The sequence below is a fragment of the Lithobates pipiens genome, unplaced genomic scaffold, assembly GCF_037356315.1.
Source record: "Lithobates pipiens isolate NorthernLeopardFrog02 unplaced genomic scaffold, aLitPip1_a1.2 Scaffold_28, whole genome shotgun sequence".
Taxonomy (NCBI): Eukaryota; Metazoa; Chordata; class Amphibia; order Anura; family Ranidae; genus Lithobates; species Lithobates pipiens.
Window position 1 is genome coordinate 227,238,787 of NW_027507789.1, and position 18,315 is coordinate 227,257,101.

At 45.2% G+C, this 18,315-nt stretch overlaps 1 protein-coding gene across 1 annotated transcript in view; it reads right to left on the reverse strand.

Moving 5' to 3' along the window:
- Positions 1–18,315, reverse strand: part of PITPNC1 (phosphatidylinositol transfer protein cytoplasmic 1) — a 196,492-nt gene that overhangs the window by 27,125 nt on the left and 151,052 nt on the right. The window contains exons 5-6 of the mRNA XM_077460645.1: positions 17,155–17,226; positions 11,380–11,475 (exon numbers count right to left, since the gene is read on the reverse strand). Coding sequence (XP_077316771.1) covers positions 11,380–11,475; positions 17,155–17,226 — 168 coding nt within the window. The remainder of the gene's footprint in view (positions 1–11,379; positions 11,476–17,154; positions 17,227–18,315) is intronic.

Consider the following 18,315-nt stretch of genomic DNA (forward strand, 5'->3'; position numbering starts at 1 on the left):
CTCAGCCCTTCCTTCTCTGAGCTGGTCGCTCAGCTGTCGGCTAATTGCCAGCTATCATCTTTCTCCACAGTTACCCAGTTGTTCCTGATCCTGCCTACTTAAAGCTGTCCAGCTCACTTCATCTCTGCCTTTCGCCTTGGTCACATTACTAGAAACCATCTCTTCTGTTCCTGACATCCCTTCTGGCTCCTTATCCTGCTTGCTGTTCCTCTACTTGGATCCCTGACTTCTGGCCTGGCTGATTACGAGATCTGGTTACTGAACTCTGGCTTGGCCGATTACCAGATCTGGTTACTGAACTCTGGCTTGGCCGATTACCAGATCTGGTTACTGAACTCTGGCTTGGCCGATTACCAGATCTGGTTACTGAACTCTGGCTATGCTTTGAGTATGCTTACTCTATTTACCTTTTTATTTTTACTAATAAACAAGTGTGATTTTACTGTACTTCTGTCTCGGTCTGGTTCATGGTTTCTGACACCCTGGTGAAGAAGCAGGCTGGGGTTTTGATGCTGCACCCTGGGGAACCCCTGGTTGGCAATCTACAAGGAATCATTTGTGGGGGGGGGGGGGGGGAGGGGTTCAAACAGGGGTGGGGAGAACTGACTGTTGATATGACTTCCGCTGCTCAACTCCGGGAGCAACTAGTCAAGGGTTGGTTCAGCGGCAACATAACCTCAATGTGTGAGGAGCACCAGGTATATAAAGGTCATAATACTTAGTATTTTAGATCCAAAATCACTTTTATACAAATGATCAAAAAAAAAGAATACAGCCAACACGTGTTGGGTGATCACGCCACCTTCTATTTCAGGGCTTTGAGGAATATCGGAAAGTGCTGGATTATAGCTTCCGGGTTGATGAGTCTATTTCAGCATGTGTTGGTTCTACTAAAAATGACTCCACAACCCAGAAATATTAACCCAACAGTTTCCATCTTCCAACATTCCTCAGAGCCCCAAAAAAGGGGGTTCCCTGATCACCTGAAACGCGTGGGCTGTATTCTTTTTTGACCAATAATATCTATGAATGTTTGATCTCATATACAAGATGTTATAGTTCATTCAAAAAAGAAACTCCTCACCGATTACACATCAAGGGTACATCTACTATACACTTAATTTTATATTTCAGTTGCTATGCTGGGAATAATAGTAAATTGATATAAGATAATGTTACACGGGTAGTATGGTATGATTGGGAGATGATAGAATGTTGATGTGTTTTTTTTTGGGCCAGCTCCATGTGTTCTGCCTACCTCCTCCCTCTGCCTACACATGTATTTCCGTTTGTGGCCGATGCCATTTGCACCACGCTTACATGTCTAACCATTGTCTAAAGTCTATGGCCAATTTTATACAGTATTTGGGGAAAAGTCAGCAGAGAACAAATAATTTTTTCAGGTCACTGATATTTACATTCTTTGGTTACCAGTTTTTCACAGGGTTTTCTTTAATTATATTTGTTGTAAATTTGGGCACATGGATAGGCTGTATACACTAACCATAATCACTCTTTCCACAGTAAATTCACAACTTAATGGTATCCACACACCTCATCATGAAATACTCACTTTTGGTGCTCCTTCTGCTGCTGCCCTGTGCCTCGATGTGGCCCTACCTGTGTAGCCTCAGCTCCGGGGGAGGCTCTGTTTCCCCCCAGTTCGTCCTCCATTTTGAATTATATTATACTTTTACGTAATTATAGGTAAGAATGTTTGAGTACACTCTTGCCTCTCCTTCCTTTTTGTCCAGCAAATGTTCACTTTGTGACCTTCTACTTTTTTTTATTATAGACCCTTGTACTTGTTTACTGCTCCTGATGAGTGGGAGTCCCCACGAAACGCGTAGAGCCCTAGCCTTATGCTACATCTTCAACATTATGTGATCTTGAGACTCTGCAATTACTGATTTTAATTTCATTATCACTTTTTATTATTATTTTTTATTTATTAATTTTATTTATCATGATATTTTATTTACTTCTTTCATTGTTTACATGATTGTTGCTTATGAATTAATATAATTACATTATCCTGTACCAACGTTTCTATTACCTATAGACTGATTTTATATTTTACTATCATCAACTAAATCATGTTGTCCATGAATTGTATATTACGATAATTACCATTTTGTATTATTATTTATATTTTTTGCTACGCAATATGTCATTATTATGTATATATTAAATTACTCAGATTCTATTGAACTATACTACCATGTTATTATTATACATTTTTTGACGTAATGTTTACATGTTTGGAGCCCATGATCACGTGATTTTAACCTTTATCTTCTTAGCTGCACTTGTCATATAAAGTCCCAACATTCCTTTTGCCAATGTTGCAAATTCTTTGCAAAAATTACATTCTGTCCATAAAATGAACCCTTCCTGCCTATCCCTATTATACATTATTGAATGCTATTCAGACGTGTTTATGTAGCCCATGCTAGAAGCAGATTGCTCCAGTTGAAGTCGTGACTCTGTTTTTCAGCCGTCTGCTTCCACATTTTTGTGGACCGTCAGGGCCCAGATGGCCCCTTTTGGGAATAGAAATATTAAAAAGCCCAGGCTCCTGTGTGTCGCCCAGACACCCAATTCACAGAACGACATCTGCTGCTGACGCATGCCTCCTTCCGCAGTGAGGTAAGTATGGGGATTCGAGGGGAGGGGGGGAGGGGGTGACAAAACTGAAAAAAAATGAGGCCTGACGGGATTCTGCGGGATGAGTGAGAACTAACGTAAAAAAAGGTATCAAACACCTCAATAGATGAGACAGGTGTGACGGGATACTGATAATGGCACAGATACGCGTTCCTTGTGATTATTTCAGCATGGGGTGGGTGGAGTTCCTATGGAGGAGCAATTCCCTCTGTGTAGAAAAAGCTAAAAAAGAAACTTGGGGCAGATAGGTTTAAAGAAATACCCTTGGGTCCGACATTAATAGAAAAGAAACCACCTTAAGAGAGACAGTAAGCTTAGTTCAGCAGCTTGAAAGAAGTCTCCTTCTGGGAGATAGGCAGAAGGATGAGGGACTAGTTTGGACGATCCTTTGTCACCTCCTTCTCCTCACAACATCCTATTTTTTAGAAAATTGTAGAGAAGCAATGGCATATATTGCAGAATGATGGAGTTTTAGGTCCAATGTTACCCCCGAGTTCCATCCCCAAGAGATCGTATTGCCCCCTAGCATCCTTCTTGCAGGCCAGTCCTTTTCCAAAATCTAGTTGGCTACCATAAGTGTGGAAAATGTCAAGTCTGCGGCGTCAATGGCTGTAGACACAGAAAGATTACCACATTTAAATCTTCAGTTACATCCAAGTCTTCCACTATTAGGCCTGGTATTAGATTGTGCCACCACTAATGTGGTGTACACGCTTCAGTGCCCGTGTGGCCCGCTGTCAGGGCCGGGCTCAGCCCTTCTTTCTCTGAGCTGGCTGCTCAGCTGTCGGCTAATTGCCAGCTCCTATCTCTCCACAGTTAGGCTACTTTCAGACTGGGGTGCTGTGGGCGTCGGCAGTAAAGCGGCGCTATATTTACTTTACCATCGTTTTAGCAGCACTATTCAGCTGCTAGCGGGCCCATCATATGCAGCCTGTGCCCATCATATGCAACTTCTGTGCCCATTATATACAGCCTGTGTCCATCATTTGCAACTTCTGGGCCCATCATATGCAGCCTGGGCCCATCTTATGCAGCCTGTGCCCATCATATGTAGCTTCTGTGCCCATCATACAGCCTCTGTGCCCATCATATGCAGCTTCTGTGCCCATCTTATGCAGCCTGAGTCCATCATATGCAACTTCTGTGCCCATCATATGCAGTCTGTGCCCATCATATGCAGCCTGGGCCCATCTTATCCAGCCTGTGCCCATCATATGCAGCCTGTGCCCATCATATGCAACTTCTGTGCCCATTATATACAGCCTGTGTCCATCATATGCAACTTCTGGGCCCATCATATGCAGCCTGGGCCCATCTTATGCAGCCTGTGCCCATCATATGTAGCTTCTGTGCCCATCATACAGCCTCTGTGCCCATCATATGCAGCCTGTGCCCATCATATGCAGCTTCTGTGCACATCCTATGCAGCCTGAGCCCATCATATGCAACTTCTGTGCCCATCATATGCAGCCTGGCCCCATCTTATCCAGCCTGTGCCCATCATATGCAGATTCTGTGCCCATCATACAGCCTCTGTGCCCATCATATGCAGCTTCTGTGCCCATCATATGCAGCCTGTGCCCATCATTTGCAGCCTGTGCTTCCCCTCAGCGTTTTGGCTAATCAGGAAACAGGCCTCACTGACCTGCCTCCTGATTGACGGGGAGGCACTGTGGTGTAAAAACAGCAAAAATGAATTTGCTATGGTCACACAACAGGGTGGAATCAGGGCGCACTCTCTGCGTCACGAGCCCACCCTTTTTTGAAGCCTATTAGAGCCTCAGGCTCTAATCAGGTGCTTAAAAAAAAAATCACCCCCCAGCCCACACTGCCATAAGAGTCCATGCGACAAATGTCCTGAAAGGGGCCGGGCGAAAGGATCGTGAGGGAGCGACAGGGATTAGGGGGGTGGCACCCGTGCACCCACAATGCATGGGCCGCCCCTGCTCAGAGGTCTACAGACAATTCCTTGGACTTCATGGCTTGGATTGTGCTCTGACATGCACTGTTACCTGTGGGACCTTCTATAGACAGGTGTGTGCCTTTCCAAATCACGTCCAATCACCTGAATTTACCACAGATGGACTCCAATCAAGTTGTAGAAACATCTCAAGGATGATCAATGGAAACCGGATGGACCTGAGATCAATTTTGAGTGTCATGGCAAAGTCTGTGATACTTGTGTACATGGGAGGAGTCTGTGATACTTGTGTACATGGGAGGAGTCTGTGATACTTGTGTACATGGGAGGAGTCTGTGATACTTGTGTACATGGGAGGAGCCTGTGATACTTGTGTACATGGGAGGAGCCTGTGATACTTGTGTGCATGGGAGGAGCCTGTGATACTTGTGTACATGGGAGGAGTCTGTGATACTTGTGTACATGGGAGGAGTCTGTGATACTTGTGTACATGGGAGGAGTCTGTGATACTTGTGTACATGGGAGGAGCCTGTGATACTTGTGTACATGGGAGGAGCCTGTGATACTTGTGTGCATGGGAGGAGCCTGTGATACTTGTGTACATGGGAGGAGTCTGTGATACTTCTGTACATGGGAGGAGCCTGTGATACTTGTGTACATGGGAGGAGCCTGTGATACTTGTGTACATGGGAGGAGTCTGTGATACTTCTGTACATGGGAGGAGCCTGTGATACTTATGTACATGGGAGGAGTCTGTGATACTTCTGTACATGGGAGGAGCCTGTGATACTTCTGTACATGGGAGGAGCCTGTGATACTTGTGTACATGGGAGGAGCCTGTGATACTTCTGTACATGGGAGGAGCCTGTGATACTTATGTACATGGGAGGAGCCTGTGATACTTCTGTACATGGGAGGAGCCTGTGATACTTATGTACATGGGAGGAGCCTGTGATACTTATGTACATGGGAGGAGCCTGTGATACTTATGTACATGGGAGGAGCCTGTGATACTTATGTACATGGGAGGAGCCTGTGATACTTCTGTACATGGGAGGAGCCTGTGATAATTATGTACATGGGAGGAGCCTGTGATACTTATGTACATGGGAGGAGCCTGTGATACTTATGTACATGGGAGGAGCCTGTGATACTTGTGTACATGGGAGGAGCCTGTGATACTTGTGTACAAGGGAGGAGCCTGTGATACTTATATACATGGGAGGGGCCTGTGATAATTATGTACATGGGAGGAGCCTGTGATACTTGTGTACATGGGAGGAGCCTGTGATACTTCTGTACATGGGAGGAGCCTGTGATACTTCTGTACATGGGAGGAGTCTATGATACTTCTGTACATGGGAGGAGCCTGTGATACTTCTGTACATGGGAGGAGCCTGTGATACTTCTGTACATGGGAGGAGCCTGTGATACTTCTGTACATGGGAGGAGTCTGCGATACTTATGTACATGGGAGGAGTCTGTGATACTTATATACATGGGAGGAGCCTGCGATACTTCTGTACATGGGAGGAGTCTGCGATACTTATGTACATGGGAGGAGTCTGTGATACTTATATACATGGGAGGAGCCTGCGATACTTCTGTACATGGGATTTGTTTTTCTTTTTTTTTTAAATACATTTTCAAAAATTTCAAACAATCTTCTCCCACGTTGTCATTATTTGTATTTTAGAAATTTAGGGAAAATAATGAATAGAATCCATTTTGGAATAAGGCTGTAACATAACAAAATGTGTAAAAAGTGAAGCGCTGTGAATACTTTCCTGTATGCCCTGTATGTGGAAACTCAGTTGCAGTTTAGCCAGAGAAGCTCTTTAGAGTCGGCCCCAATGATTGCTCTCCGCATCCCGAGGTCCTTTTCTCTACTTCCTCTCGTCAGCATTAAACTTATTAAAAATACTCCACTGATCTGGAAAGGAAATAATGCGAGGAACGGTGAGCAACATCCTGTTTTATGCAGAGAATGTCAAGCTGATAAAGTCGCGTTCCTCATGAGACACGGGGCTCCTGTCGTCGGTCGCGGCGAGCTCCTCAGAAGAGTGCGTTAATCCTTCAGGAAAATGAGTGTCAGGCCGCCACGGCCGCCTTTATTTATGGGGGATGAAATGCACAATTCCGTGTCAGGGACGGGGCGGTAAAGTCGGTTTTATCACCAGGTAATTTTCCCTCAATGCTTCTCCTACACATTCAGACGCCACTCAGTATTATTGTCTTGTCACTGGCTGAGCGTGTCAGACACTTCCAGAAATGCTGCAACTGACTGGAAAATGTCCAATAATCAGTGGCGGCTGGTGTTTTTTTTTATTTGGGGGGAAGCACTGCAAACAACCCTGCACCCCCCCCCCCCCATTGTTTGTCGGTCGGTCTGGTACTTAAAGTGGCGGGTAGCAGGCAGCGTGGTGCGGCGGCTCCGTGTCCTCTCCTCCATGGCGGCTTCCAGGTCCTCCCCTCCTCCAATAGGATTGCCTGTCCTTTCAGCCAATCAGTGTCCAAACCTGCTTCCTGATTGGCCGGGAGTGTTACAACAGCCCATGTTCATTTGCTGTTGTAACACACCTGGGTGGGATCGGCGCGCACTCTCTGTGACCCGAGCCCACTTTATATTGAAGCCTATTAGAGCTTCTGGCTCTAATTGGTGCTTCAAAAAAAAAAAAAAAAACAGCCCCCCCCCCCCCCATTGGAATCCATGCGCAGGTGTCCAGAAAGGGGCCGGGCGGATGGCAGCGATGGACGGGGGGGCGGCGCCACGTGCGTCCTTAATGGATGGGCCGCCCCTGCCAATAATGTCTACAGACAGTTGTTACAATTCTATGCAGTGGTGGTGGTGCTCCATTTTTTGGGGGGTGGGGGGGGGCAGCAAACAAACCACCCACCCCCCCTTTTCAGTCAATCGATCAAACCTCCTATCCCCCCTGTCAATCGGTGAACAAATCCCACCCCCCCCAACTCAGTCGCTCGCCCATTGACCAGCCCCGCACCCATTCCAGGCCATGAACAGCTTTGGCGGCTTCCCCTCTGCTCCCAGCCAATACGGTCGCTTCTCCTCTCAGCCAATCAGGTCTTAAGACCCGCTTCCCGATTGGCCAGGAGGAGAAGACAATAGTGAATATTAATTTGCTATTGTCACACTCAGGGCGCAGAGCCCACCCTTTTTTGAAGCCAATTAGAGCCTCAGGCTCTAATCATGTGCAAAAAAAAAAAAAAAAAACATTGAAATCCATGCGTCCGCCGCGTTGCGTGTAGATTAGGGGGCTGGGCGCATGGATTAGGGAACCCTCTCTATGGATAGGCCACTACTGATTCTATGTCTGATATGAGGAAAGATCCGCCAGTTAATCAGACATCATCATGCAGACACAAAGACCATTTTATGCAGCAGGAAGGGGATCCCCCCCCCCCCCCCAGGACTCCCTATTCCATTATTTTTTTTAAAACATAATTTGTAAAAATGTATTTTTTAGGAAGAACCTGTAGGAAAAGTTTTTTATCATTTTGAATAGAGCAAAGGAGGGTTATGACCCCTGTCAGATTTTTATTTTCCCCGTCTGTGTCACATTGGGGAGATTTTCCTTGATTTCCTGTCCCATAGTCAAAACAGGAAGTGAGAAGAAACCCCTGTAAATGAACCACTTCCCGCCCGCATGATATCATATGACATCCTGGACTTGAAGTGGAGATATCTGGATGATGGGTGCACCCACAGGCATCATCCAGGTATCTTTTTTTTTAGCCGGTGATTCCCTATAATGATAAAAGCCACCCTAGGAGCTGATTAGCCGCTGGATTGCTTTTACAGGCAAAGGGAGGGAATGTCACCCCCTGCCCTCCTGCTGCCCACTGGCGCCTCTCCAGGCTCTCCCGTGCGATCGGAAAGCCGGAGATCCGATCCAATGGTGCTGCTGGGTTACCACAGAGCTGGCTGTAGACCAGATGGTCATCTCTATGATCCTGGAAGTCCAGAAGTGACTTCATGACGTCTCCTCCGGCTTCGGCAGTAAACACTGCTTTTTTTCTCTAGAAAGCAGAGATCAGTGTTTTTTTGGTTTTTTTTTGTTTTTTATCTCGTGCTTTCCAGGGTAGAGGAGAGATCTGGGGTCTGATAGACCCCAGATGTCTCCATAAGGAGGGGCTGTCATGCCTTATTTACTATCATAATTCTTGTGATAGGAATAAAAGTGATGAAAGAAATAAATTAAAGGCACAGTATAAAAAATAAAAATAAAAAAAATGATAATATAATGAAAATGTTTTTTAAGCGCCCCCCGTCCCCTCCTGCTCGCATTTAGAAGCGAACGCGTACTTGGGTCGCACCCGCATATGTAAACAGCGTTCACACCCCACATGTGAGGTATCGCAGCAAACAGCGCAACGGCAACAATTCCAGCACTAGATCTCCTCTGCAACTCTAAAATCGTCTCCCAACCATTAATTATTAATGAATCAAACTCACTGAGGCTTCCATGTGGTTTATTTTAATAGTCAACTCAGTCCCGGCACTGTCCGCTCCCCACCACCCGGCCATCCATGTTCCCCCCCCATCCAAGAACCGTGCACCCCTCTGTGTGTGTGTCTGCCCCCGGCTGCCTCTCCGGTGGCGTGTAACTCATTGAATTTACAGCAGATGGGTTTCACCTTTGTGAGCTCAGTCACCGTTCACAGCGAGGATAACCCGATTATGTGCGCTCGGCCGGGTACCTCCATTATACAACACATGTGCTCCCCGTGTATGGAAATTCCAACCCTCACACAGCAAAATCTTACTTTCTGAGATCCTGTAATTATCCTTCTACCCAAGGAACACACACAATCTCGTATATATCGGTGGTCCTTAGGCTTCATTACTTGTGTCATTATTGCATATGACCTCCAGCCTTCCCTTCAGTCTTCGACAAGTACATCCTCCCTCCATAACACATTACCCCAGGGTTTAGTGGGTCTCAGCCTCTCTCCATAGAGCATAAGACACTACTTGAGGTTTAGTGGATCTCAGCCTCCCTCCATAGGACATAAAACATTATTCCGGGTTTAATGTGTCTCAGCCTCCTTCCATAGAACATAAAACATTACTCAGGGTTTAGGGGGTCTCAGCCTCCCTCCATAGAATATAAAACATTACTCAGGGTTTAGGGGATCTCAGCCTCCCTCTATAGAATATAAAACATTACTCAGGGTTTAGGGGGCCTCAGCCTCCCTCCATGGAATATAAAACATTACTCAGGGTTTAGGGGGTCTCAGCCTCCCTCCATGGAATATAAAACATTACTCAGGGTTTAGAGGGTCTCAGCCTCCCTCCATAGAATATAAAACATTACTCAGGGTTTAGGGGGGGCTCAGCCTCCCTCCATAGAATATAAGACACTACTTGAGGTTTAGTGGATCTCAGCCTCCCTCCATAGGACATAAAACATTATTCCAGGTTTAGGGGGTCTCAGCCTCCCTCCATAGGACATAAAACATTATTCCAGGTTTAGGGGGTCTCAGCCTCCCTCCATAGAATATAAAACATTACTCAGGGTTTAGGGGGGGCTCAGCCTCCCTCCATAGAACATAAGACACTACTTGAGGTTTAGTGGATCTCAGCCTCCCTCCATAGGACATAAAACATTATTCCAGGTTTAGGGGGTCTCAGCCTCCCTCCATAGGACATAAAACATTATTCCAGGTTTAGGGGGTCTCAGGCTCCCTCCATAGAATATAAAACATTACTCAGGGTTTAGGGGGTCTCAGCCTCCCTCTATAGAATATAAAACATTACTCAGGGTTTAGGGGGTCTCAGGCTCCCTCTATAGAACATAAGACACTACTTCAGGTTTAGGGGGTCTCAGCCTCCCTCCATAGAATATAAAACATTACTCCGGGTTTAGGGGGTCTCAGCCTCCCTCCATAGGACATAAAACATTATTCCGGGTTTAATGTGTCTCAGCCTCCCTCCATGAGGTTTAGTGGATCTCAGCCTCCCTCCATAGGACATAAAACATTATTCCAGGTTTAGGGGGTCTCAGCCTCCCTTGATAGAATATAAAACATTACTCAGAGTTTAGTGGGTCTCAGCCTCCCTCCATAGAATATAAAACATTACTCAGGGTTTAGGGGGTCTCAGGCTCCCTCTATAGAACATAAGACACTACTTCAGGTTTAGGGGGTCTCAGCCTCCCTCCATAGAATATAAAACATCACTCCGGGTTTAGGGGGTCTCAGCCTCCCTCCATAGGACATAAAACATTATTCCGGGTTTAATGTGTCTCAGCCTCCCTCCATAGAGCATAAGACACTACTTGAGGTTTAGTGGATCACAGCCTCCCTCCATAGGACATAAAACATTATTCCAGGTTTAGGGGGTCTCAGCCTCCCTTCATAGAATATAAAACATTACTCCGGGTTTAGGGGGTCTCAGGCTCCCTCTATAGAACATAAGACACTACTTCAGGTTTAGGGGGTCTCGGCCTCCCTCCATAAAAGATAAAATATTACTCCGGGTTTGAGATGGCTCAGCCTCCCTCCATAGAACATAAGACATTACTCCAGGTTTAGGGAGGCTCTAATAATCTTTTCTGTATAAGAAATGATAAATATCTGAAAAACAGATTTTGCTCCATTATTCCCACATTTTGCACCTTTATAAATATCTCTAAGTGAAGTCAATACTTCCTATTAGACCAAATCCTACAATTTCGACCTCTAGGCCCCCCTGTGGGAGGGTCACATGGCAGCCAATCACAGTGTATTCTTGTTCAGTTCTACATTTCTGCCCCCGAGGGGCCCCTTACCTCAGACTCCTTGTAATACCTCTCGGAGATATCATCATAGGCGATGTCGATAAAACACACTTCCCTCTCCAAGTCCTTCACTTCAAGATCAAATATCTGCAATGAACAGAGCACAGCGATTAGGCTGCTACAGCAGTGAGGCCTGAAGAGCTTACAATCTAATCTGATCTGTAGGAAAGTGGCTGGGAATATTTTTTGAGGATGCTGCACGGGGGAAAGATTCAACAGCCAATCACAAGGAGCTGAAGAAAAGGCTAAAGCTCCATTGCATCTCCTGACACCAAGGTTGGGTGTTATTTTTGTGTTCACTGACACTAATGCTGGGGGTTATTATTACTGTCACTGACACCAATGCGGGGGGTTATTATTACTGTCACTGACACTAATGCGGGGGGTTATTATTACTGTCACTGACACTAATGCTGGGGGTTATTATTACTGTCACTGACACCAATGCTGGGGGTTATTATTACTGTCACTGACACCAATGCTGGGGGTTATTATTACTGTCACTGACACCAATGCTGGGGGTTATTATTACTGTCACTGACACCAATGTGGGGGGTTATTATTATGCCGCGTACACACGACCGGACTTTTCAACATCAAAGGTCCGACTAAACAATTCCGGCATACCATCCGATCGTGTGGGGGCTGCAGCGGACTTTTGATTTGCAAAAATCTGACAGACTTTAGAAATGGAACATGTTTCAAATTTTTCTGCCGGAACTCCGCCAGACCCAGTTCCTACCGAGAAATCCGCTCGTGTGTATGCTGGTCTGACGGACAAAAACCGTCGTGAGGGCAGCTATTGGCTACTGGCTTATTCTAGTCCAGTCGTACGTCATCACGGTCGAATCCGTCGGACTTTGGTGTGATTGTGTGTGGCCAAGTCCATTCATTCGGAAAGTCCGTCAGAACTCTGTCAGAACTCCGTCGAAAGTCTGTCGGACCTAGTCCCTCGAAAAGTCAACTCAGTCCCGGCACTGTCCTCTCCCCACCACCCGGCCATCCATGGCCCCCCCCATCCAAGAACCGTGCACCCCTCTGTGTGGGTGTCACTGACACCAATGCTTGGGGGTTATTATTGCACTCACTGATGCCAATGCGGGGGGTTATTATTACTGTCACTGACACCAATGCTGGGGGTTATTATTACTGTCACTGACACCAATGCTGGGGGTTATTATTACTGTTACTGACACCAATGCTGGGGGTTATTATTGCACTCACTGACGCCAATGCTGGGGGTTATTATTGCACTCACTGACACCAATGCGTGGGTGGTTATTATTGCACTCACTGACACCAATGCTGGGGGTTATTATTACTGTCACTGACACCAATGCTGGGGGTTATTATTGCACTCACTGACGCCAATGCTGGGGGTTATTATTGCACTCACTGACACCAATGCGTGGGTGGTTATTATTGCACTCACTGACACCAATGCTGGGGGTTATTATTACTGTCACTGACACCAATGCTGGGGGGTTATTATTACTGTCACTGACACCAATGCTGGGGGGTTATTATTACTGTCACTGATACCAATGCTGGGGGTTATTATTGCACTCACTGACGCCAATGCTGGGGGTTATTATTACACTCACTGACACCAATGCGGGGGGGTTATTATTGCACTCACTGACACCAATGCTGGGGGTTATTATTGCACTCACTGACACCAATGCTGGGGCTTATAATTTCACCAATACCAATGCTGGGGATTATTACTGTCACTGACAAAAGCTGGGTGTTATTATTGCACTCACTGACACCAGCGCTGGGGGTTATTATAACTGTCACTGACACCAATGCTGGATGGTATTATTGCACTCACTGACAACAATGCTGGGGGTTATTATTACTGTCACTGACACCAATGCTGGGGGTTATTATTACTGTCACTGACACCAATGCTGGATGGTATTATTGCACTCACTGACACCAATGCTGGGGGTTATTATTACTGTCACTGACACCAATGCTGGGGGTTATTATTGCACTAATACCAATACTGGGGATTATTACTGTCACTGACAAAGGCCATGTGTTATTATTGCACTTACGGACACCAATGCTGGGAGTTATTATTACTGTCACAGATACCAATGCTGGGGGTTATTGTTTCACTCACTGACATGGATACCAGGTGTTATTATACTCCAACTTCTACAGTGTGCATTGTGTTATGCTGCAATACTAAGGAGACTGAGGAAATGCTTCCTCCTACCTGCAGCATACTGATGACATTACCTCTGCCTAGGCAAAGTCACTGAATGGAGCTCAAGGATAGCTTTTTAATGCTAAAAGGTGGAGCCTTTCTGAAAAATGATACTGTCGCTGTATATTGTGACAGAACTACATTCATGCAGACTTCATAGTTTGAATTTGATAACTACAATGTTTCGGTAATCCCAACAACACTGTGATCCTGATTCCTAGAGGACATACAGGGTGATTTCTCCTACAATTCCAGCACTGGTCACAAGGTGGCGGAGTGTTCATCCCGTAGCCCGGCGCTCTCACTGTACACTTGCAGAAGTGAGGTTTTTATGAAGCGGAGGGAAAGGCTATTAAAGTGAATGTAAACCCTTTACAACCACTTTCTGCTACAGGCAAGTTTACAATAAGGCCTATAACAAGGCTTACCTGTAGCTACCCCGGATATCTCCTAAACCTGGATTAGGAGATATCCCCTGTATCTGCATGTGCCCACGTCATCGACACATGCGCACTGAAGCAATGGCAGTGTGTGCCGTTGGTTCAGTGTGTGTGCCGTTACCGGTGGCTCCCGCGCGCACGCACAGGAGTGACGTCATCGTGGCTCCGGCCAATCACACCGCCGGAGCCGCGGGAGTGATTCCAGGAGCCAGGAGCGATGTCACCAGCCGGAGCGGGGTATGAGGAGGACCTTCGATCTCAGGTAAGTAATTCATAATGAGCTAGTATGCATACTAGCTCATTATGCCTTTGTCTTGCAGTGTATTTTTTCCCTGAGGGTTCACAACCACTTTAATGACTGTCAGCTTGTGTTATAGATGAGGGGGGGGGGGGGTGGAGACCGTATGCCGGGCGGTACATACAGGGCTCAGTGCTCCTCAATGGTGCTGTTTTCCCCCCCGACAATGGCACTGAACAGGTGCAGCACTGCAAGGGTTAATTTAATAACACTAAACACAAAGGGACGGATCTTTTTCATACAGAATTATATAAATCAATCCACGAAAAATAAAACAGAAATGTGAAAATTGATCTGCGATTTAATTTTCTGAGGAACTCAGTGACCTGCCAGTTATAGCTGGAGCTGTGTAAGGAGTGTATGTTTTTGTTTATTAAAAATATTGCAAGCATACAAATATATATATATATATATACATAAATAAACAAAAACAAAAAACATACATCAGCAGATAACAACAAAGCAAACGTCTTTTTTTCCAAAAAGCATAAATAGAACTATAAACAAAGAAACATAATTGTATTACTTACTAGCAAAAAATAACAAAATGATGCAAAACAAACCTAAAAACCTGATCTTATAAAAATCCAGGGGATGTGAAAAGACAGAAAGAAAAGCTGAACACCCAGAGACTGACAGACAGCATCTACGGGGACCTGACATTCCTCCACGCCTTTGTCCAGCCCCCCCCCCCCGACCGCCACCTGTCCTTCTCAAGACCCCGAACCTTCCCAACTTCACCCACAATGTCGTGCACCACCACCTCGACCTAACCCTGTGCATTCTAGGCTAACTAGAAAAAAGGGTCTCGAAAATCAAAATCCCAGTGAGTTTGAAAGGCCCCGTATGACCCCTCTGTGTAAATCAAGCGGGAAAGGATAGAGATAGCCAGGGCCTCACCCACCCGCTTATAGACTATATTCTATATTGAATGGGGCACTGAAGCAAGAAATGATCCACCGCCTCCTCCACCCCACCACACTCCAATCTTGGGCAACCACGGTTCTCCGCAGGGAAAGGGAAAAGGAAAGGGACACCCAGAGCCCCACCCCCACCCGCTATATAAATGTATAATAATTATAGTGTGGGACTGTGGGCTAGGGGACATTCGGGTGTGAATTTTTGTTTATTAAAAATCTTACAAATATAATAAAAACATACTTACATATATACAAAATAAATAAAAATATATATAAACAAAAATAGCTTACATCAGCATAGAAGAAACATAAAGAAAACTAAATATACCAACCTAAACAAAGCCCTAACGTGTGTAAGAAACCATTACACATGTAAGCCATGCATGCAGTCTTTTTTTCAAAAAATACAATCTTATATATATAAAAAAAAAAATAAAAGGGACTTGAAAGGACAGAAAGAAAAGCCGCACACCCAGAGACTGACAGACAGCAGCTACAGGGACCTGACATTCCTCCACGCCTTTGTCGAGGCCCCCCCGAGGCCACCACCTGTCCTTCTCAAGACCCCGAATCTTCCCTACCTTACCCAGAATGTCGTGAACCACCACCTTGACAGGAAGGACTTTTTTTCCGAATGGAGACCCGACACCGTGCATTCCACGTGAAGTAACGGACAACTAAGCTAACTAGAAAAAGTGTCTCAAAATCAAAATCCCAGTGACTTTGAAAAGCCCCCTATAATCCCTCTGCCTAAATCAAGCAGGAAAGGAAAGGGATACCCAGAGCCCCACCCACCCGCTTATAGACTTCAGTATTGAAGGGACACTGAAGCAAGAAATCATCCACCGTCTCCTCCACCCCACCATACGCCACTCTTGGACAACCACGGTTCTCCGCAAGGAAAGGGAAAAGAACACCCAGAGCCCCAACCACCCGCTATATAAATGTACAATAATAGTGTGTGAATGTGGGGGGGCATTAGAGTGTAAGCTCCTCTGCTACAGTGATGTGACTGGCTCAGTGTTCTCTGTACAGCACTGCGGTATATGTGAGAGCTATACAAATATATAACAATAATAGTGTGACTGTGGGGGAGGGGACATTAGAGTGTAAGCTCCTCTTGTACACAGACTGATGTGATTGGCTCAGTGTTCTCTTTACAACACTGCGGTATATGTCAGAGCTATATAAATGTATAATAATAATAATAATAATAGTGTGTGACTGTGGGGGGAGGGGCATTAGAGTGTAAGCTCCTCTGGTACAGAGACTGATGTGATTGGCTCAGTGTTCTCTGTACAGCACTGCGGTATATGTCAGAGCTATATAAATGTATAATAATAATAATAGTGTGTGACTGTGGGGGGAGGGGGCATTAGAGTGTAAGCTACTCTGGTACAGAACCTGATGTGACTGGCTCGGTGTTCTCTGTACAGCACTGCGGTATATGTCAGAGATATATAAATGTATAATAATAATAGTGTGTGACTGTGGGGGAGGGGACATTAGAGTGTAAGCTCCTCTGTACAGAGACTGATGTGATGGGCTCAGTGTTCTCTTTACAACACCGCAGTATATGTCAGAGCTATATAAATGTATAATAATAATAATAGTGTGTGACTGTGGGGGAGGGGACATTAGAGTGTAAGCTCCTCTGGTACAGAGACTGATGCGAGTGGCTCAGTGTTCTCTGTACAGCACTGCAGTATATGTCAGAGCTATATAAATGTATAATAATAATAATAATAATAATAATAATAGTGTGTGACTGTGGAGGAGGGGACATTAGAGTGTAAGCTCCTCTGGTACAGAACCTGATGTGACTGGCTCGGTGTTCTCTGTACAGCACTGCGGTATATGTCAGAGCTATAGAAGAGTCTGAGCACTCACACTGTCATTGGATCCTTGGTTATCTTCATATTTTGTCTCGATATGGATGGAGAATTTAGGAAGAAATGAACACTGTAAGGGAATAAAATGCAGAGATTAGCACACGGCTGTATCACACAATCCCTATATTAGGTAGGAGGGTGGGAGAGAAGACTGTAATCCCTATATTAGGTAGGAGGGTGGGAGAGAAGACTGTAATCCCTATATTAGGTAGGAGGGTGGGAGAGAAGACTGTAATCCTTATATTAGATAGGAGGGTGGGAGAGAAGACTGTAATCCTTATATTAGGTAGGAGGGTGGGAGAGAAGACTGTAATCCTTATATTAGGTAGGAGGGTGGGAGAGAAGACTGTAATCCCTATATTAGGTAGGAGGGTGGGAGAGAAGACTGTAATCCCTATATTAGGTAGGAGGGTGGGAGAGAAGACTGTATGAAAGGAGACCTCTGAGATCCATGTACATAGGCAGGCCACTGCTTGGTGCCCGCTGCCATGCTAAGGTAATGTACCCTCCCACTTACACAATTTGACAATCTTTGACATCAATAAATGTATATTGTAGAGTTCCTAGAAGTGAATATTGATTTGTGGGTGGAGTTGTACTTTAAGATATTAATAGGCCCTCACGCCATGTGGTGTTCTCTGGCCTCATAGGCTGGAAATCAATTACTTCCACCAAAGACATTTATATATCTGACCAGGAACATTACCCGGCCATGTGGCATCGTTAAGGGTCATTCAGATTAATTATCTCGGCTGTTATAACTTCCAGGAGGTGGTAATTAACTTTTATCCATTGTAGACGGAAGTGGCAAAATTACCCCCCACCCCACCCCCCATTTCATGGCCTCACTATTCATTGTCATCACTGCACAGAACAATGGCTGCCTTCAAAACATACCCTCCTCCAACCCACAGATAACCCCATGTGACTATGTATCGATCTATCTATCTATCAATCTATCTACCCATCTACCTTTATCTACTGTATCTATATATTCATATTATCTATCTATCAATCTGCAATCTTTACTGTATCTCTAGCTATAGTATCTATCTATCAATCTATCTATTAATATCTTATCAATCTATCTATGAATCGATTTATAAATATCTATCTACCCATCTAACTTTATCTACTATATCTATTCATATTATCTATA